Genomic DNA, 21,224 nt, shown 5'->3' with positions numbered 1-21,224 from the left:
GCTTTTCTGGAGTGTGTGTGTGTGTGTGTGAGTGCTATGTATGTGAGCACACATGTGTATGTATGTGTGGTGTGTAGGTGTGCATGTACGTGTTTTGTTTTGTTTTGGCCACACCGCACAGCATACAGAATCTTAGTTCCCTGACCAGGGATCGAACCCGTGCCCCCTATAGTGGAAGCGCGGAGTCCTAACCACTGGACCGCCAGGGAATTCCCTGCATGCATGTGTTTGTGTGTGTGGCGTGCGTGAGAGTCTTGGAGCTGGAGAGAAGAAGGAGGGCGTTCGCCCTGCCCAATCTTGGAGATGGAAGATCTGAGACAATCTGTTTTATTTTGCCCTGTCGATCTGGCAGCTCCATAATTCCTTGAGAGCAAGTCTGAGCTAGAACAGAGAGGTGTTACTTCCCACCCGAGGCGAGGGTATCTATAACTCAAGTGACTTGTCTGAGGTTTCACGGCTCAGAGTGGGCAGAGCCAGGATTCAAGTGCTGCTTTGCTGATGACCTTTCTTTCCACAGCCCCATACTGTCTTTTCTGGGAAGCTACTGTGTTGGCCAAAAAGTTCATTCGGCCCTTTGGGTAACATCTTACGGAAAAACCTGAACGAACTTTTTGGCCAACCCAATGTTTCAGCAGCCATAGACGATCCCCGTGGGGCAAGGAATCTCTAGTGCTGGAAAAGCAAGCTTGGGGCAGGATGTAGAGTTTCTGGATCTGTGGCGTGAGTGATCAGACACGGGACGGCGGAGGGGTGGGCTCCCAGGCCCAGCCCCACCCCAGCTGAAGCCTCCCTTGCACCTGTGACGTCTCCCTTCCTGAGCTAGGGTGCCCCAAAACGCTTAGATTGGGGAAGAGGGAATCCTGAGCTTAGGTTCCAGGCCACATGGATTCAGGGGGGCAGAGCATTGCTAAACAAGAAGGAATTGCTCCCTGAAGTAACTGACATGACATTGAAAGCTTCCCCTGAAGCCGGGCTGTCCCACGGTTGCACACCTGCCTTCCTGCCTCCATCCTGCTGTCCCCCGACTGGAGGGCCTTCCACATCCGAGTGCTGTCCGCCTGGCCCACTTCCCCTCCCCGTAAAGCCCGAGCTCACAGTGGCCTCATGCTGCCTGAGCCCCTCCTCTTCCGGAGAAGGTGGTGGGAGGGAGTGACCAGCGAACAGCTCTGGGGGAGGGACAAACCCACTTCAATTTCCAACCTCCACTTACTAGCTCTGTGGCCTTAGCATAGTTGCTGGACTTCTCTGAGCCTCGGTCCCCTCTTGTGTGAAACGGAGGTAACCTGAGTTAGCTTGAGGGGCTGCCGGGAGGGTGACACGTGTAGGACAGGGTAGGTCCTCAGGAAATGTCAGCAGAGACCCTCACACCCGGCTGTAAACGGCCCCCTGCTCATCCACAGCCTCCTGGCGCAGGGAGGTGGTGGCCTGAGGAATTATCTGTGCTACTTGCACCCTCTGGGGCTGGAGTCCTGGACACTCTGCCTGGGGACCTGAGTGGGTAGTGCCTACTCTGGTCCCACTGTGCCACCCAGGGGACCTGGCCAAAGCCAGAGGACTCTCGGAGGACTGCAGGGTCAGGCCCCAGCCACCAGGGGGCAGCAAGGCCTCTGTGAGTTCCAGGGCTGTGCGTGGAGGTGAGGCTGGGGGTGGGCGTCCAGGTAGCTCCAGCCCCAGAATTGGGATCTAACTTAGGGAAACCAGCTCCGGGACATTCCCAGAGGGTGAGCGTGGGAAGGGAGTGCTGGCTGGGCCTCAGCTCTCCTCCGAGTCACTCCACACGTTGTCCTGGGTGCCCACTGTGGGCTGCACCGGTCGCTCTTCCCCGCATGGGGTTGGGGAGCTGGCCGGGCGCAGGTTCCAGCCTCTCCAGAGTGCAAGCCACGCCGGATGGTGTTGATTTGCCAGTGACTAATTTTCCTTAAAGGATGGTCCATTTCACCAGGGCCAGGAAAACAACAGCTTGCGAGGAGCCGCTGGGTCTGGGTTTCCCAGCGCTGCTGGCAGCCTGGTCAGGCTTCTGCTGGCCTGGCCATCACGGCCGGCACTGGGCATGGCTTCCTGCCATCCTTCCAGGCCATCGGCCCCCCTGGGTAGTCTCCTTCTCGTCCTACCACCCACAGCCACTGCGGCACTGAATCTTTCAAACCTGGCCCGTGAGGCTTCTAACCAGATCTGGGTCCTGCCCAGGGCAGCCTCAGCTCTCCCTCCCCAGCACTGGTTCCCTCCCCACAGCCCCCTCTGAGTCAGCTCCTGGAATCTGTCTGCCTTTCCCCAAAGGCCTCACGCCCAGGGTTTGACCGCCAGACTGAGCCCAGGCCGGTTCCCAGAGTGCCCTGGAGCACGAGGCAGCCCAACCAGAGCCCTGATGCTACCCCCTCCCCAAGGTCTCCCTCCCAGCCTCGCCCCTCCCCTGCCTGTGCACCCTCCCAATCCTGCTTTGCTCCAGGCAGCGACTACTTTACAGACTCATTCCCCTCAGCCTCTGCCCCGCCCTCCCCTTCCTCCTCCTCCCTCCTCCCTCCACCCCACCGCTCTGCACGGCAGGCTCAGGACCGCTGGAATAATCCTGGGGCAAACAACCGCTCGGAGAGCTGGCGATGATGAGAGGGAGCTGCTGGGACCACCAGAAAAAGCCACAGGGTGACCCAGGACTCAGGACCCAGGAGCATGAGGCTTGCAGGACAAGAGACAGGTAAAGCGCCTGGGGCCAGGGTGGGCGGGGGGAGTAAGGTGGCAGGGCCAGTAAGGAATCTGGAGTCCGGGAGTGGGGAGCTTGAAGCAGATATGGAAACATCAAAAGCTGGAAGGTGAAACCTAAAATCCTAAAGTGTGGGCTAAGAGGGGCAGGGGCCAGAGCGTGAGGTTGGTCCTCATCCCGGACCGGCCACCTGCTGGCTGTGTGTGATGGCAGGCAGGTCACCTTACCCCCTCTGGACTCAGTTTCCCCATCTGAAAACCGGGTCCATTCCAGCTCCAATAGCACTGGAAGAGGGTGCTCTCTAGCGTAGAAAGGAGCGGAGCTTAGTAACATCTCTCCTTAAAGAGGGGGGTGGCTGTTGGGTAGAGCAGTGCAGCTGCCGTGAGTTACTGTGGGTCAGGATCACCCGGGATGCTTTAAAAACACAGCTGCCCAAGCGCCGGTGCAGACCCTCTGGCTCAGGCTGCCTGGAGCAAGGCCCAGGGCCCCGGTATTTCACAAGCGCCCCACCCCCAAACCCCCTCCTGACTGTGCCTAGCAGCCTGTTTAGGGCCCTGCTTTCCAGGCTGAAGATCCTCCAGGAGCAATAAGATCGAGAAATAATCTCTGTGTCAGCAAGAAACGCCACCGAGCGCTTCTTCCCATCAGTGGGGGAGCCGGGCCACTACGGGGGTGGGCTGGGCTGGAGTGGGCTTGGCAAGAGGGATTACCGTTTGGCTGGGCCTGACCAGAGGGTCTGCACAGAGTGGGGGTGAGTAAAGCCCTCAGGGTCAGGGTCAGGGTAGGGCTGCTGCCCGGCCAGGCTGGAAAGGAACCAAATGCTCCAACCCACCCTCTGCGCTTCCTAGCTGGCCAGCTACAGGTGACTCTGCTGTTCACACCCAATGGCAGTGGGCTGAGCCAGGAGTTTGAAGGCGATTGGCCGGAGATCCCAGAGAGGTCCCCATGTGTGGCCGGGGTCATCCCTGTCATCTACTACAGCGTCCTGCTGGGCCTGGGGCTGCCTGGTGAGTGGGGAGCTGGGTCTGGGGTCCTGGGTTTGCCCAGAAATTGGGGTCCTCCTTCAATGGGTGCCAATCCTCTGGGCTGACCCCTGAAACCCAGGATCATAGACCCCAGGGCTCTCCTTGCCTTTGGGGGGGTGATCTGGGTCACTGGAAAGCCAAGCATAGTGGGGAGTAAAAGTGAGGGGCCAGGAGCTGGGGTGCTCTATAGCTAAACCCAAGTTTTCACCACCGCAGACAGTCCCCGTCTACCCCCAGGAATGGGCACCTCCTAGGATGACTAAGCTCGTGCAGGACCGCCCCCAGCTCCATCAAAAGCTTCCTGTACCATCCACTGCGTTCAGAGAGCAGAGCTGGGGGTCGGGTGGGGTGTGGAGGCAGGAAAGGACGGGTGGAATTAGGGAATTGCCCATCCCTGCCCGTTGCCAGGGAAGCTGGTGTGTAAGGCAGTGGCCTACGGTGAATGACTGGACAAGGCAGGGCTGATCTGGTTCACCTTCCAGACAAAGCGAGGTTTAAGAAGGGTCTGCAAAGAGGAAAAGAGAAGCCAGAACCAGCAGGTGGGGAGGGACGATGAGAAAGCAAATCCAAGGAGCCCTTCTAACGCCTCTGACCTCTCCCCTCCCTGACCTCGGTTGCCATCAGTCAACCTCCTGACCACAGTGGCCCTGGCCCGCCTCGCCGCCAGGACCAGGAAGCCCTCCTACTACTACCTTCTGGCGCTCACGGCCTCGGATATCATCACCCAGGTAGTCATCGTGTTCGTGGGCTTCCTCCTGCAGGGAGCCGTGCTGGCCCGAAAGGTGCCCCAGGCTGTGGTGCGCGCGGCTAACATCCTGGAGTTTGCTGCCAACCACGCCTCAGTCTGGATCGCCGTCCTGCTCACAGTCGACCGGTACGGCGCCCTGTGCCACCCCCTGCACCATCGGGCCACGTCGTCCCCAGGCCGGACCTGTCGGGCCATCGCTGCTGTCCTTGGTGCTGCCCTGCTGACTGGCATCCCCTTCTACTGGTGGACGGACGTGTGGAGGGACGAGGACCCCCCCAGCACACTGGACGAGGTCCTCAAGTGGGCTCACTGCCTCATCGTCTATTTCATCCCTTGTGGCGTTTTCCTGGTCGCCAACTCGGCCATTGTCTGCCAGCTACAGAGAAGGGGCCAGAGTGGGCCTCGGCCCCGGGTGGGCAAGAGCACCGCCATCCTCCTGGGTGTCACCACGCTCTTCGCCCTCCTTTGGGCACCCCGGATCTTTGTCATGCTCTACCACCTGTACGTGGCCCCCGTCTACAGGGACTGGAAGATCCACCTGGCCTTGGATGTGGCCAACATGGCGGCCATGCTCAACACAGCAGTCAACTTTGGGCTCTACTCCTTTGTGAGCAAGACTTTCCGGGCTACTGTCCAAGAGGTCATCCATGACGCCCGCCTGCCCTGCACCCTGGGGTCACAGCCAGCGGGCATGGTGGCGGAACCTGTGCTGAAGCCTGCAGGACTCCCCAGAGGGGCAGAAGTGTAGAGGAGGAGCCCATGCAGGGAGCTTGGGGTGGCTCACAGCCAGATTACTGGGGTCTTTGTGGTTGCTCCCACAAAATTTTATCAACACCCTACTTTGCAATCTGGGGATGGAAGGAGAGGCTCCTTCCTTCAGGGGTGGCTTCCCAGGAAGCTAAATTAATGTTGGTTGAATGAATGAATGAATGAATGAGTGAATGAATAGATGGATGGATGAATATGAGTTGTTTCCAGGCCACCCCTTCCTGGAGCCCACCTCTCATTCCCTGAGTTGATTACTTCTCTGGCTTCTAGTGGCAATGCCAGGGAGAAAGGGAGATGTCCGCAGGATTCCAGGCCTTTCCTGGGCTGCGGGAACCAAATGCAGGGGGCTGAACAATGGGAGAGGGGCTGCCTGGGAAAGGGAGTGGTCTTTTTTTTTTTTTTTTGAAAGGGAGTGGTCTTAAGCAGATTCAATGCCCCAGCCCTGGGGCGACATAACCTCTGGGGTCTCTAGCATCCTGGACTGATTAAATCCCTGCCCTGGAACCAGAACAGGTTCAGGGGCCCAGAACAGCCCTGGGGCTGCACTTTTCATGGTTGCTGAGGGCCAGGACTAAGAAAGAAAATGGCTTCTTAGCTCAGGGGCCAGGAGAGCGGGAAGGGGGATCCCGGCCACACCCCTGAGTTCACTCCTCTTGGAGAAGAAGCCTCTTTCTCCACCAAAGGGAGGAAGGGAGATGTCTCAGCCGATCTGAGACTATGAGGGGCTCTGCTCGGCCCCTCCCAGCCTCTCTCCTTTCAGCCATGCCAGCTGGGAGAGGCAGCTAGGAGAGATTAACAGACAAACCTCCCACCTGCTCCAGGCACTGGGTAAACACATTAGCAGTCTGCTTTCTGCTTTTAGATCAGACTGAGATGACCTTTCCCCTGAATGTGAGGTCCAGGCGGGCCCCCACCGGCACCCAACCCCTTAATGGGATCACAGAAAGGAAAGAGCCAGTTGTGTGCCAGGCAAACAGTCGGTGCAAAATAAAGGCACTTGGCTTTCCCCCTTTCCTCTCTACTTCTCCCCACAGCAGGAATGTCCAGCAAGGGATTTTTGGCCACACCCAGAAGGAGAAAAAGGCAGGTCCCCAATCCTTTATCCACAATTCTAAACTCCAAAAACTCTGAAAACCAAGACAGTTTTCCTGAGTTTGCCACAAACACACCAGAATAGATACAAGACCACGTATGTCTTGGTGCCGTCCCGCTGCATAGGTTCCGCTGCAGACTCTCAGTGGGTGTGATTTTGCAACAACTCCCTACACCCTGCCAGAATAGAGATCTGTTACTTTATCTAAACCACACATTACCTTCCTCTATTCCTAAAAATTCTGAATTCTGAGACACCTCTGGTCCCAAGAGTTCAGAGAGAGGATTGAGGACCTGTAAATCCCATCACTTTTGCCACAGCAAGGTCTCAGCTGGCCCTGAGTGGGTCTGGGGCATGGCAGATTCCCCCATTGTTACCGAACCAAACTTAGGTCCGCTTGCCTGCTCACAGTAAAGCCAATCTACTGACACCCAGTTGTGGTGACGGAAAGGGCAACATTGATCACAGGGCGCCAAGCAAGGAGTTCAGGCAGCTAATGCTCAAAAGGCTGCAACTCCCCAATGGCTTTTAGGGAACGGTTTTTAGACAGGGTGAGGGAGAGGGTTGCAGGGTGAGTGATCAGCTCGTGGACACTCTTCTGATTGGTGGGTTGTGAGGTAATCAGAAGTCAACATCATCAACCTTCTGTTTCCAATTGGTCTGGAGTCTACATGCTTGTGGGCAGCATACAATTTCTTCCACCTGGTAGGGGTTTCAGTATCTGCAAAACAGCTTAAAGGACTTGGCACAGAATATTATCTATAGCCCTTGAGGAGGAACTAAAGGTCCTTGACTTTGTTTAACGACTAAACTGTTATCATTTTGTCTTGTTTGACTGTTTTCCTTTTTTCCAACAAATGTATTTCCATGTAATTTAACATACCAAATAAGGAGTTCAGGCCTTTTAAGCCCTAGCTGCCTGGACTCCTTGCTTGGTGCCCTGCAATAAACGTTGCACTTTCCTTCACCACAACCAGTGTCAGTAGATTGGCTTTACTGTGAGCAGGCAAGTGGAATCAAGTTTGGTTCGGTAACACTATGTGCAAACAGACGTGTCCATGGGTAGAGCTGATGCACCAGAGCTTCGTTCCTTGCTTAAGGGGGAGGGGGTGCGAGTCCAGGTACCCCAAGAAGGGGCACAAGAAGATGAGATGATGCCTTCCCCAGCCCAGCCCCAGGGGCCAAATCCACCCTACAGAGGAAAGGTGCTTTTGATGCAGAATCAAATGGAATGTCTTGAGGGAGAGACCCCCCTCCCCCTCTATATGAAACCTGTGGGGCCCTGCAGGAGAGCTGCCCAGTACCAGGGGAGACCCTTGGCATGGAAGGCAACTGCGGTGGGGCAAGACTGGAAGCCTGGGACTTTCCTGGTGGTCCAGTGGTTGGGACTGCGTGCTGCCACTGTGGGGGGCATGGGTTCAATCCCTGGTCAGGGAACTAGGATTCCGCATGCTATGTAGCGCAGCCAAGAAAAAAAAATGAAGATGGGAAGCCTCTTTCAACTGGTTGGTGGGCTGCCTTCAAGGAGACAGAAAGATTCACTCACCTGTCCCCAAACACCAGGGAAACCAGGTAGCTCCAGAAACAGGTGAGGAGGCTCTATTGAGGCGGGTAGCATTTTGCACTGGTGGGGGATTCAAGCCACGGGAATGTGGGTGTCCCTATTAATGTGACCTCACTTGTACCCACAGGCTGGAGCGACATCAGTGTTTTCAAATAATCCAGTATCCTGAGTATTGCAACCATTTTACAGACAGAGGAAACGGAGGCACAGAGAGGTTCAATGATATGCACGTGGCCCTAAGCTGGTCAAGAGCAACAGTGAGACTCAAATTCATGTCTACTGTTTCGTTCTCAGTCCACCCATCACCTTGCAGGTGGTCTCAGGTGCAGAAGATTAGAGGAAGGGCAGCTTCAGGGCTGTTTGCATCACTTATAACTTTTTGGTTCTGGACTTAACAGATTCAGGAACCATTATCATATTTCTCTAATAAGATGCATTAGGTAGCAGTTCCTTTTTAATATTTTGTAACTTTTAATAAAAGGACGAGATCATCACTGTGATAAGCATGTCACTGAAATGGGAATGAAAAGTATTCTTAAGACTGCTCATGGGCTTCCCTGGTGGCGCAGTGGTTGAGAATCTGCCTGCCAATGCAGGGGACACGGGTTCGAGCCCTGGTCTGGGAAGATCCCACATGCCGCGGAGCAACTGGGCCCGTGAGCCACAACTACTGAGCCTGCGCGTCTGGAGCCCATGCTCCGCAACAAGAGAGGCCACGATAGTGAGAGGCCCGCGCACCGCGATGAAGAGTTGCCCCCGCTTGCCACTACTAGAGAAAGCCCTAGCACAGAAACGAAGACCCAACATAGCAATCAATTAGTCAATCAATCAATCAATAAATCTTTAAAAAAAAAAAGACTGCTCATGTTTCCTTTATGCATTTCTATTGTTAAACTCTCAGTGGCTTCTGGAGAACAAGACAGCAGGGGTGTGGGTTACCCTTCTCGCCTCCATCCCATCTGCTGAAATAGCTTGGCTAACGGAAATTCTTTTTGGAATTCTAAGTTTTTTCCTTACAGGTCCCCCCCCAAGCCCCGCCCCACACACAATTTGTCAGTTGATCTTATGTTCTATTTTTAACCCTTTGTTAATATTTAAAGACAATTATTTTTCTAGCGTCTTTCACATCTTTCCAAGTCTATATATGATTTTTGCTGTTTTCTGGTCTCTACATCCATGTGTATTTGTTTTCTAGGGCTGCCATAACAAAAAAAGCCATAGCCTGAGTGGCTTAAACAACAGAAATTCATTTTCTTAAGGTTCTGGATGCTGGAAGTCCAAGATCAAGGTGTCGGCAGGTTTGGTGTCTTCTGAAACCTTTTCCCTTGGCTGGCAGATAGCTGCCTCCTATCTGTGTCTTAAAAAGCTCTTTCCTCCTTGCGGGCACATTCCTGGTGTCACTCCTCTTCTTTTAAGGACACCAGTCATATTGGATGAGTGGCCACCCTAATAGCCTCATTTTAACTTAATCATCTCTTTAAATTCACATTCTGTGGTACAGGGGGGTTAGGGCTTCAATCTGTGAATTTAGGGAGACACAATCCGGCCCATACACTAAGGTTATTTTTCTTCTCTTTTCTTCTTCTTCTTCTTCTGTTTTTGTTGTTGTTGTTGTTGTTGTTTGTTTTTGGTCCCTGTCACAGAGTTTGTGGGATCTCAGTTCCCGGACCAGGGATTGAACCTGGGCCTCCACAGTGAAACCTCTGAATCCTAACTGCTAGGCCACCAGGGAACTCACCACTATGGTTAATTTAAAGAAAAATGTTAGTTTGGTTGCATACCCAGCTCTTGATGAAAGGAATTTTTCTCTTAGCTTTATAGGAAATGTCCCTCCACTTTTCCTTCTGGTTGGTGTAGCAGGATTCAGCCTCAGTCTTGTACCTTTCAACACGACCTCTCCTTTCTCCCTGGATTCTTGGAAGATCTTGATTAAACCGTAATGAAGATGTATCTGAGCACAAGTGTCTTCCTTCAAGAAGCTTTCCCGGAGTCTGCTACAGAGCTTTTAAATTCCACACTGAGGGTATCTTTCCGTCCAGAAGAATTTTCTTCATCGTGATTGGGTTGCTGGCCCCCTTTTCCCTCTACCGCTTTTATTTGTCCCCAGGCAGAAGAATAAATGCATCGTTTGCCACATTTCCTGGGTTCCCTTTAGTGCTCTCACCTCCAATAGCGTTTTTTCCATTCTGCGTTCAGCTTCAAGTTTGCACGACCTGCGGGCATCGCCAAAGGTTCCCTGTTACCTGCGCTTCCTTCCTCTGCTTCCTCACGTGATACCAGTGCTCCCAGGGGCTTCTGGGGCGCAATCTCACTCCCCCAGCGCCACCCCCACCCCGCCCCATTTACATTCCCGTCCAGCCCGCTTCGGGCTAGTTGGGTAAAGCGCCCCACAGCTGTCCACGTCCTCCTGGGATGGGGAAAGGTGGGAGGGGACCAATCGCCAGGCTTCTGGAGTATCTGCTGTTTTCAGCAACCTGGCCCAGGGGAGGGGGTCCCCCCCCCCCTCAGAGAGCAAAACTATACTTTTCCACTGAATTAAACGTTGAGCGTCTTGGTCGGCCAGGTTATAGATGTGCCGGCAGGGACAATGGGACAGTCTTTGACATGGGGGTGTCTTGGGGATCTTGGCTCCCCCAGCCCCAAAGCCCTGGCACCTTTGTCAGTGGGGAAGCTTGGGCTCCTTAGAGGGTCTTACGGCCCAACTTCCCCCTTTGGCCTGTCGCTATGGGCTCAGACAGCAGAGGGCGCTGCAGGACTGGAGGGACGGACAGACTGGCCTGGGAGCCTGGGGGCGGGGCTTTAAGCCAGATTTCTAGGCAGATCCGAGTTATTGCAAAGAAACTGTGTCAGCCCCGCGAGCCGCAGCCAGCGGGGCGCAGTTGGGTGGGAGGACTCCGCTGTTCCCCTGGTCACACCCCTCCACCCTGAAGCCACGAAGCCACGTGCTTCCTCCAGCTGGGGTTGGGGGTGGAGGCGGGCGGCAGGTCACTGCAGTTTTCTCAGATCCTTCTGGTGGTTGGAAAGGCTTCCTGCGCGAGGCACTCTATGAAGGGCCCTTTCATCACCCTTGTCCCTCCCCTCTCCAGGGGCAGGGTCCGGCCAGCCCCTCCCCCCGCTCTCAGATTCAGCTGCCTGCCTTCCCCACTGTGCAGAGCTCAGCCCGCCTGGGTTCAGAGCCCAGGGCTCCAGTCAGTCCTCCGGGGTCCCAAGTTCCACCAGCGATTCCTGACCATGGCAACCACTTGGGCATCCTGCCCCCTAAGGGAGTTTGAGTCTTGCCACCAGCCGAACACGACAAGGATGGAGGGAAAGGGGCTGGGAAGGTGAGGAGGGAGGGAGCCTGCCAAACCCCACAGTGAGTCATGAGCAGAGCTGGGACCCAGGGCGGAGGGAACCAGGGTGGGGCTCCTGTCCTCTAGCCAGGAGGACCTGGGGAGGCTCTGGGAGCACCTTTGGGGGCAGGAAGCCAGGCCTGGGCTGAGGGGCGCCACGCTGAGCGGAAGGGAAGAAGGGAAGGTGGGGGGGCGAATCCAGAGCATCCTCCCGTCTGAGGCCTTCACACCTCTACTCAAGGAGCCTGGAAAGGGGACCCACCCTGGGGAGAAGGGGGCCTGCCCACCTGGCACTCCCTCACCTTCTCCTTGAAAGGAGAGCTCAGGCCATCCTCCAGGTCCTCCTGGAGAAAATGGCTGAGGGCCTGACTCAGCCTCAGGGCTGCCCAGAGTCCCCCCCCACCTGCCCTCCTTTACCTCCGTTTCTTCCTCTGGGCAGAAGTGGGGAGGAGGTGGTGAGGACACAGTTGGTCTCCTTCCCACAGGTCACCCCTGACCTCTGAGCCCAGGTCCCCATCCCCATGGCTGGGTGTGAGGGGCTGGGTCCTCCCCCCGCCCCAGTCTGGCCTTGGGCGCCCCTCCCACCGGATTGCCAGTCCCCCGCCCCCTCCACAGCTGCTGGAGGTGAAAGAGTCAATGAGGTCTGTGGCATTTCCTTCCCGGGCTCCTCCTGGATGTATATTTAGCAGACAGGGCAAGGCCCAGGGAGAAGAATGCCCAGATGCCCTGGCACTGTAGCCCCTGATCTGCCACACCACTCCTGGGGGGGGAGGAGGGGCGATGGAGGGGAAGGGGGCAGGGATGTGTGAGTTGGCTTTAAATGGAAGGCTGTGGTCTCAGAGAGGACTTCGAGGCCCCAGTAGGAGAGGGCAGGACATTGCTCTTTTTCCAGGGAGAAGGACTGAGTGACCAGGTCTCCCAGGGACACGGGAGGATTGTGGAAAAGAGGGCTGGAATCAGAGCGCTCACTGTGGAGGGGCACTGGGGCAGGGCTCGCTGGGAGAGTTCCTTCCGCCTACTGAGCCCCAGTGCTGGCCCCGGCCAGGGGGCCGTGGGAACTGAGGGTCTCTGGCAGGGTGCCCCTTCTGGTCCAGGCACCCACCCGGCTGGCTGGATGTGGCGAGAGGTGAGATGGCTGGGGAGCACTGTGCCGGGAGCTGCCTGTCCCCTTTGGGATAGCGGACATTGCCACCAGACATTGCATGGGGTGGGGCTAGAGCAGAAGAGTTTTTCTAAGTTCTCCACGGAGAGCACTTCCAAGGGCCCTGCCCTGGAGAGCGTGATGTTGAGAAATAACTGGAGGTGGGCTGATTGAAGAGTATTTTGACTTTGAGAGGGTGGAAACTGTGAAGCAAGTAATCCAATTCCTCCAAGAACCTCTGGGACGTTCTGTTCTTGGGGACTATGCTTTGTTTGCATGTTTGTTTTTTTTTAATTGGAGTGTCTGTACCCTTCCCAGAGACCCAGGGAGAATTCTGCAGATCTTTACCTCTCACCCCCAGGGCTTGTCACCAGGGGCCATCCTTTCTTCCCCGGGTCAATGGAGCAGTCCAGCCAGATCCCAGAGAGCCTCCCACTTGTCCTAGAACTCAGTTCCCTGACCCACTGACACCCACTGAGGCCTGGGGTATGCGCATCTCCAGGTGGGGCCCCCTCAGCCAGCAGAGAAATGGGCCCTTCCAGAAAAGATCCAGGGGTCGCCTGCCATCAAGACATGCCAGTGGTTACAGGTCTTAGTCTGTTTGCATTCCCCTGACCAGGGGTCACCACCCTTCTAGAACTTTCTGTGTCATGAACCCTCGTGGAGGTAACTAACCCAAACCCCTTCCCCAGAGTGCCCTCTCTACAAACTATGAGGACGCAGTTTGACCTGATAATTCTTTCTGGGGGAGACTGTAAAAGTAGGGAGATGGATGCAAGTGAGCTGGTCTGCTGTTTGATGCAAAGAGCACACAAGTGTTGCGGTGGGACACGGTGGGGAAGCCACTGGGCTGGCACCGGGGCACCTGGGTTCCAGGCCCTTCTCTGACACCAACGCACTGTGTGACTTTGGGAAAGTCATTTCCAATCCCGGGGGTCTCAGTTACTTTGTCTGTAAAATGTGGAGGTTGGACCAGATGAGACCAACGGTCAAGTCCATTGGCAAACTCCTGAGTCTTCCATGAACCTTAGTTCAGAGTAGAAGAGCCTGCTGGATGGGAGGCATCTCACAGAATAGGCAGCATCTTCTGAGCATCTTCCATGGACCAGGCACTAGACTTAACATTTTATTTGCACCATCTCATAGACTACTCACAATAACCTGCAGGAGGTGAAACCGTGTAACTCAGATTAGGACTTGAACCCGTGTTCTTTTAACTGAGATCGCACACCTGGTCTCAGGATTTAATGAAGCTCAGGTTCTTGATGTCTCACCGCAGAAAGAATTCAGTGAGAGACAAAGTGATAGGTAAGATGTAGATTTATTTAGAAAGATACACATTCCACAGACAGTGTGGGCCATCTCAGAAGGTGAGAGCGGCCCCAGGGTATGGGGTTGTCAGTTTTTTTAGGGGTGGGTAATTTCATAGGCTAATGAGTGGAAGGAATATTCCAGCTATTTTGGGGAAGGGGTGGGATTTCCAGGAATTGGGCCACCACTCACTTTTTGACCTTGATGGTTGGCCTTGGAACTGTCATGGCACCTACGGGTGTGTCATTTAGCTGAAGTGTTACAATGAGTGTATACTGAGGCTCAAGGTCTAGTGGAAGACGACTCCTCTGCCATCTTGGACCTATTTGGTTCTAATCAGTTTATGTCGTGTCCTCAGACTCTGTCATTCTTTCAAAGGTTATACCCTGCCCCCTTCCCTCCTGTTTCAGAGGCAGGAATTATTGCATCCATTTTCTAGGTGGACATACTGAGGGTCAAAGAGTTAAAGCAACTGGCCTAAAGAACATACCTGGTTAGTGGGGGAGGCAGGACTCGGATCAAGGCCCGTTTACCTCTGCGTTCTGTGCATCTAACCATTGTGCAAGGCTCAGGGAGACACTTGAGTTAGCATGGAGCCCAGGTCCAGAAGGGAGGTACAGCGCATAGTCTGCACGTCCAGACACACACGAGCACACATCTCTTTACTCTCACTCTTGGAGTCAGGTAAGAACAGGGAGTATTAATAGTTTGGTGCAGCCGGAGACTGGTGTGGGGGAAGGGGGCTGTCGGCAGTGGGAGATGAAGCTGGAAAGGTGGGTTGGTGCCGGCATGGAGGCCGCTCTTTGTATGCAGGCTGAGCTTCTGAAGGTTCTTAGGATCAAGTTCTAGAAAGATCCCACCGACGGCATTCTAGACAAGGGATCGATGAGTTAGGAGGCTGGATGCCCCTTAGGAGACCACTGGGATGGTCCAGGCTAGAACGTGTGAGTCCAGGACAGAGGCCCAGATGCTCCTGCAGCGTATTCTGAGTTTGGAGGAGACCCAGGGACAGAGGGAGGGAAAGCTCACCCCCTCTGTGGCCCCTGGAACACTTCTGGGGAGAAGGAAGGTTGTGGAAGAGGCTGGACATGGAGACAGAGGAGGATATTTTGCCTGTGTTGTGACATAATCCCCCATGAGACGGTCCCTATATTACACCCTGGGTTTCCACCACTACATAAGTTGGGGGGTTCAGCTCTCTCCCCGCCCCACTGATCAGCCTGTGCCTGTCAGGGCTTAGCCCTGAGTCCAGGCATTCAGAGGTGTCCCTCCAGACTCTGAACAGGTACCTAGAGGTGATCTGAAGGGAAGGTATGGTTAGGGGTGAGCAGAGATCCACCCCCCCGGCAGCCCTGGTGGCCTGGCCTCCCCCCACTCACCTCCCTTTGCTCACTTTGCCACAGCTGGCATTTCTAGTGCCAGGGGCGCTGGGGCCTGTCCTTATAGGGCTCATGTGATGGCTACACGTAAGGAGCCACAGGCCTGGGGGAGGCTGACCCAAACACGGCCCCCTTCGGAGCTCAGAACAGTGGCCCAGAGCAGGGCCGGCCGCTGAGATCAAGAGGCTGGAGGCTCTTCCCTTCTCTGAGCACCTCTCCTAGCCATGACCCTCTCCACCTTGAATCTTCCTACCTTACGTGCCTAGAATTCTGGGCTCTTCAGAAGCCCAGAATTCCCCAGCTCAGCCGCATTCCCTAGCTCCTTTGACCCCAATATGGGAAAAAACGAAGGCCACTCAAATGAGAGCAAGCAGAGGCTATTTATCCAGAGGGTGCTACACAAGAAGTCAGCCACCATCACCTGCACGGGACAGGGAGGGGAAAGGTGTCCTAGTGGGGCAAAGGGAAGGTGTCAGGTGTGCCCTGATTGGAGGCTATGGGCACAGGGAAGCTTAGGGGGGCTCACTAGAAGTGGGGTGTCCTTGGGACTTCCCTGGAGGTCCAGTGGTTAGGACCTGGCGCTTTCACTGCTGGGACTCAGGTTCAATCCCTGGTCAGGGAACTAAGATCCTGCAAGTTGCACGGCCGGGCGAAAAGAATAAGAATAAGAATAATAGAAACGGGGTGTCCTATGTGACTGGGTAGAGGTGCATACCTGGTTTTCTCTGGTTGGTCCTAAGTTGGAAGCAGGGATGAGAGTTAGGGAAGCTGTCAATCATTAATCAGTTCTGGCCATTTGGGGCGATTGCTACCGGGGTTATTGTTTAGCTTCCTGGACCGGTTGTTCGAGATGGCGGTCTGATTTCCTGCAAGTCCGACTTACAGCTAGCAGGCCGGCTTCCTGGCTTGGTTGCTGCAAATTGTGGGTCAGAGTTCTATTTTTATAGATGCTCTGGCCATTATCCATCTGCATAGTCAGTCTCTCAACAACAACCCGTGAATATCACTCTGGTTTTTCAGGCAAACAAACTAGGAATCGAAAAGGCTAACTGACCTGCCGAAGTCCCAGAGCCAGTAAGTTTCAGAACTTGGACAGGAGCCCACTGGTTTTGTGCTGATGTTTTTCCCCTTCAGTCTTCTGAAGGCAAGGGTCCTGCCCCCTAGCCTCCAGCTCCTATGCCAGTACTTTGAGCAATAAATATTTATTAAAGGAACTCATACTAATGTTTGAGGCAACCAAGTAGAAATGCAAAGAGAGAGTCGGGGGCGGGGAGTTCCCTGGCGGTCCAGTGGTTAGGATTCCAGGCTTTAACTCTCATGGCCCGGGTTCAATCCCTGGTTGGGGAACTGAGATTCCGCAAGCCATGTGGCATGGCCAAAAAAATAAATAAAATAATACAATAAAACAGTAAAGAGTGGGGGATCCTGGCTGACGAGGCACCTGCAGTTAGAACTGCCGAGCTCTTGGCCACCTTCCCCTCTGGCATCCCGCAAGCATCTCTGCACTCCCGGCTTGGAAGCTGAAACCACAGGCTGAGACTTGCGAGTCTGGGCCAGTTGGACTGGGAGGGAACCGGCCTCTGGGAGACAAGCGCTGTCTGCCCACGGGCCTGTCCACCCCTCTGTTATTATCAGCGTACTGTGGGGTCTGGTCCAACCTCGCTGAGTGAAAGGGACAGCCAAGAGCTGAGAAGGACACTTCCTCCCAGGAGCTGGCCTGGGGGCATGGCCAGGTGGTGCGGATGGGAGCCTGGGGCCCCGCTGGAGGCAGAATTCTAAGGTGGCCTCAAGAGTTATTCCATAATTATATCATGTTACACAGTCAGAGAGATTCCTAGTGTGGAGAGAACCACACCGCAGGGCAAGGGCAGTGGCCTGAGGGCAGGTGGCCTGATGGGTCAGGTGATGGGGGTGCTCAGACACATGGGGGGGGTCAGGTGACCTGGCTGCCAGTGGGTTCTGTACTTGCCCTGAGACTCCACGAGCCCTGGTTTCTGTATCTGTGAAGGGAGGCGTTGGCCTGAGTAATCTAACCCTACCAATTATGATCCAGTTTCCCTTGAGGCCAGGATTAAGGCCAGCTCCCCTGCATTACGCTGGTCAGGTGGGTGTAGGTGGCTCCTTGGTCCCCGGGAAAGAGACAAGCAGAAGAAATCATTTCCGGATGTGGGTGTGGTGTCCGCAGGCCCGTGTGATTCCCTCAGGGCCCCTCACCCCCTCACCCCAGCCCCCCACCCCGCCCTCCGCAGCCTCAGTTCCTCTACAGCCTCAGGGTAGAAGGGCCACACCTAGGAAGCAAAAAGATGTGTGGCCATTGATATTTCCCAGGGCTTGGCTCTGCTTTCTTCCTGGGCCCTACAGGAGGAGGGGTGTGGTCACAATTGATAAAGACTTTTTTTTTTGGCCACGCCTTTCGGCATGGGGGATCTTAGTTCTCTGACCAGGGATAGAACCCGTTTACCCTGCGTTGGCAGCGCGGAGTCTTAACCACTGGACCATCAGGGAGGTGCCCTGATAAAGACCTTCTGAATCCCACAGCCTGGGGAGCATCCAGGAACCTGGCTCACTGCACACAAGGTTGTGTATGGGGAGTCTGAGCCCAGGCCGGGGAGGTGACTGACCCCTCGTGACCCCAAATCACGGCCCTTCTGACTTCAGGGTGGACACAACTCGCTGCAGGAGAAAGCGAGTGGGCGGGGCCCTCCAAGCAGCCGCCTTTAGACATCTCAGTGGCTCTGCCACCTTCAGCTTTCTCTCTTCTTTCTTGTCTCCAGAAAGGCATCCCACAGAGGGCTTGGTCCCTGAAAAGCTAAGGAAAGAAAAAAGCATGCAGCTAGAGATGATCATACTAGGTGAAGTAAGTCAGAAAGAGAAAAACCAATACCATGTGATATCGCTTATATGTGGAATCTAAAACATGACACAAATGAAAGTATCTATGAAACAGACATAGAGAACAGACTTGTGGTTGCCAAGGGGGGGAAGGGGGAGGGAGGGAAGGATTGGGAGGTTGGGGTTAGTAGACGCAAACTATTACATATAGAATGGATAAACAACAAGGTCCTACTGTATAGCGTAGGGAAGTATATTCAACATCCTGGGAGAAACCATAACGGAAAAGAATATAAGAAAGAATGTACGTATATGTATAAGTGAGTCACTTTGCTGTATAGCAGAAATCAACACAACATTGTAAATCAACTATACTTCAATAAAAGAAATTTTTCTTTTTGGAAAAGAAAAAGAAAAAGCGTCATGTAGGCTGGGCAGATGGAGGAGAGACACAGAAAACAAGCTGAGGATGCAGAGGGTGGAGTTCGGGGAGAAAAGGAAGTCGTAACCCGTTTAGCAGCCAGAGAGGCTAAGAGGAGACAGGATGAGAAGATGCAAAAAGAAACTGGACTTGGGAGACAAACCTCTCCTTCGGCAGAGGAGCTGCTTGGTGCCACATCAGATCTGGCAAAGGGCACGTAGTTTTCATTACAGACTCAGTTGTGGATTACTGGTGCTGATGGAGAGAAGGGAGCCGTGGTCCACAGTCCTCTGTCACCTCTCCAGGCTTCCAGCAGTGGGTCCCCTGACCTCTCTCCTCCAGGCTTGTCCCCTCCTCTCTCTGCAGCCAGAGTCACCTATTTATTTTATTTTATTTATTTATTTTTTAAAAAATTTTTTGGCCACGCTGCACAGCTTGTGGGATCTTAGTTCCCCGACCAGGGATCGAACCCGTGCCTCCTGCAGTGGAAGCGTGGAGTCCTAACCACTGGACCGCCAGGGAAGTCCCACCAGAGGCATCTTTCTCGACGCAGTCCTGACCCTGCATATAGTCACTGCACAAAGCCCTCTGCTGGCTTCCTATTGCCTCGGGTGAAGTCCTGCCCTTTCCGGGGCCTGGCACCCAGCCTCTCAGCCCATCTCTCCCCGCATACTCCCTCCCAACCACACTCCAGCCAAGCTGTCAGATTCCCAACACCTCTTCAGTGCCTGACAAATGGATGTTACTATCCATTAAATTCGTACCAAGTGCACAAATGATAACAGGAAATCCGGCCAATTGGAGAGTTTCCTTTTCATTTTGGAATTCCGGGCAGGGCAGGCGGCACCTGCATGCACACCAGCCCGAGTGCCTTTGCTGTGTTACTCTGTCCAGTGACGCTGCAGAGACTGTCTGGGCCCCAGGGAACTGGGCGGCCGCCTGGGCCTCAACCACCCCATCCCTTGCTGCCTGTCTGTCACTGGCTGCCCTCCATGGGGTCCCAGAGGAAAGGAAGGGCTGCAGGCCCAACAGATGGCTTTTGATGGGAGCTCTGGATTACATTGTTTGACTACCTGGACAGGGGCCCCTTTGAGTCCTCCAGGCCCTGAAACTCACCAACAGGAGTAGAGAGCAAGGTCGAATCTGAGATGGGTCTGAGATGCCAGCTCCTGGGCGGGAAGGAGGAGAAATCTGCACAAAGCGTCCTTCTGCAACGAGGGGCCCCAGCGGGGAGGCCTGCAGCTAAGAAAACATTTTTAGTGGTTTTTGCTGCAGGCACCTACATTCCTGAATAGCTAAAGGGGAGCAGGCCCCAGTTGGGGGCAGGGAGAGGCACCTCACCTGGCCTTGCTACAAGGAACAGGCATTGAAAGGAGCTAGAAATGGGAGCAAGTTAAGGGCAGACCTTCAAGGAAGCCTGGAGCCGACAGACAGGGCCCAGCTTTCTCTTGGGGGGCAGAGAGCTATGTGCAACGTTGAGCTTCTGCTTGGGGGGTGGGGGGCGGTCCCGTCTCCACGAGGCTTTCAGAGAAAGGAATTTGCAGCAGAGGGAGAGGAGTGCCTTTCCTCTCTATTCCTAGATTCCAGAGTGTATCTGGAAAGAGCTGGGGCCAGGCACGTTGGTCGCCCGACCATGGCTGGGTGGAACCAAGTGCCGCAGCTCTTTGCTTAAGAGATGAGAGTCTCTTTAGCTCCAAAGGACACCACTCTGGATCCCAGACCCAAAGCAACAGGCATTGTGGAAGGCAGAATTCTAAGATGTCCCCTGGGTGTTGCCCTTGAGATTATTTTTCATTAAATGGCAAAAGGGATTTTCAGTGGAATTAAGATTACTAATCAGTTGACCTTCAAATAGAGTGGTTACCCGGGTGGGTCTGACCTAAATTGAAAGAGTCCTTTATACATACATACATACATACATACATATATATATATATATATATATATATTTTTTTTTTTTTTTTTTTTTTTGCCTGTGTTGGGTCTTCGTTGCTGTGCGCGGGCTTTCTCTAGTTGCAGGGAGTGGGGGCTACTCTTCGGTGCACAGGCTTCTCATTGCTGTGGCTTCTCTTGTTGTGGAGCACGGGCTCTAGGGGAGTGGGCTTCAGTAGTTGTGGCTCGCTCGGGGGCTCTAGAGCGCAGGCTCAGTAGTTGTGGCGCACGGGCTTAGTTGCTCTGTGACATGTGGGATCTTTCCGGACCAGGGATCGAACCTGTGTCCCCTGCATTGGCAGGCGGATTCTTAACCACTGCGCCACCAGGGAAAGAGCCCTTTAAAAGCAGAGAGTTTTGGGACTTCCCTGGTGGTGCAGTGGTTAAGACTCTACTCTTCCACTGCAGGGGGCGCAGGTTCAATCCCTAGTCAGGGAAGTTCCTCATGCCGCGAAGTGCGGCCAAAAAAAAAAAAAAGTAGAGTTTGTCTGATGGCAAAGGGAGAGTCAGAGACTCTAAGCAAAAGAAGGATTTGATGCACAGTCAGTGGCTTTGAAGATGGAGGGCTGCAAGGAAAGGACTTGAGAGCCGACTCTAGAAACTGAGACTCTGTCTCAGCCAGCAAAAGCACAGGGACCTCAGTCCTACAACCACAGGGAACTGGTCCTGCCAATAACCTAAATAAACTTGGGAGTGAATTCTTTCCCAGAACCTCCAGTAAGAGCTCAGCCTGGCCAACTCCTTGATTTTGGCCTTCAGTCTTAAGCAGAGACCCAGTCAAGCCCACCCCAGACCTCTGACTTACAAAACTGGGAGCTAACAAATGGGGCTTGTTAAGCCTCTAAGCTTGTGGTGACTTGTTACTTGGCAATATAAGTGCCTACATGGTGAAGGTTCCAGGTCATGCATGTTGACCCAAGTGAGAAGGAAAAGGCATGATTCTGATTTCACCCACAACCTTGGGGTTGCAGACTCCTCCT

The 21,224-nt window shown here is 54.3% G+C and overlaps 1 protein-coding gene across 1 annotated transcript; it reads left to right on the top strand.

The window, feature by feature from the left end:
* The first annotated feature begins 2,597 nt into the window (after positions 1 to 2,597).
* Positions 2,598 to 5,219, top strand: GPR142 (G protein-coupled receptor 142). Its single transcript, XM_061175188.1, is given in 4 exon segments — positions 2,598 to 2,639; positions 2,641 to 2,692; positions 3,547 to 3,705; positions 4,348 to 5,219. Coding segments are annotated over 4 exon segments (1,125 nt in total).
* Positions 5,220 to 21,224: the final 16,005 nt, after the last annotated feature.

Source organism: Eubalaena glacialis, chromosome 19 (genome assembly GCF_028564815.1).
Source record: "Eubalaena glacialis isolate mEubGla1 chromosome 19, mEubGla1.1.hap2.+ XY, whole genome shotgun sequence".
NCBI classification, from domain to species: Eukaryota; Metazoa; Chordata; class Mammalia; order Artiodactyla; family Balaenidae; genus Eubalaena; species Eubalaena glacialis.
The sequence above is the reverse complement of the archived record's forward strand: the minus strand, read 5'-3'. Positions and strand labels throughout refer to the sequence as shown.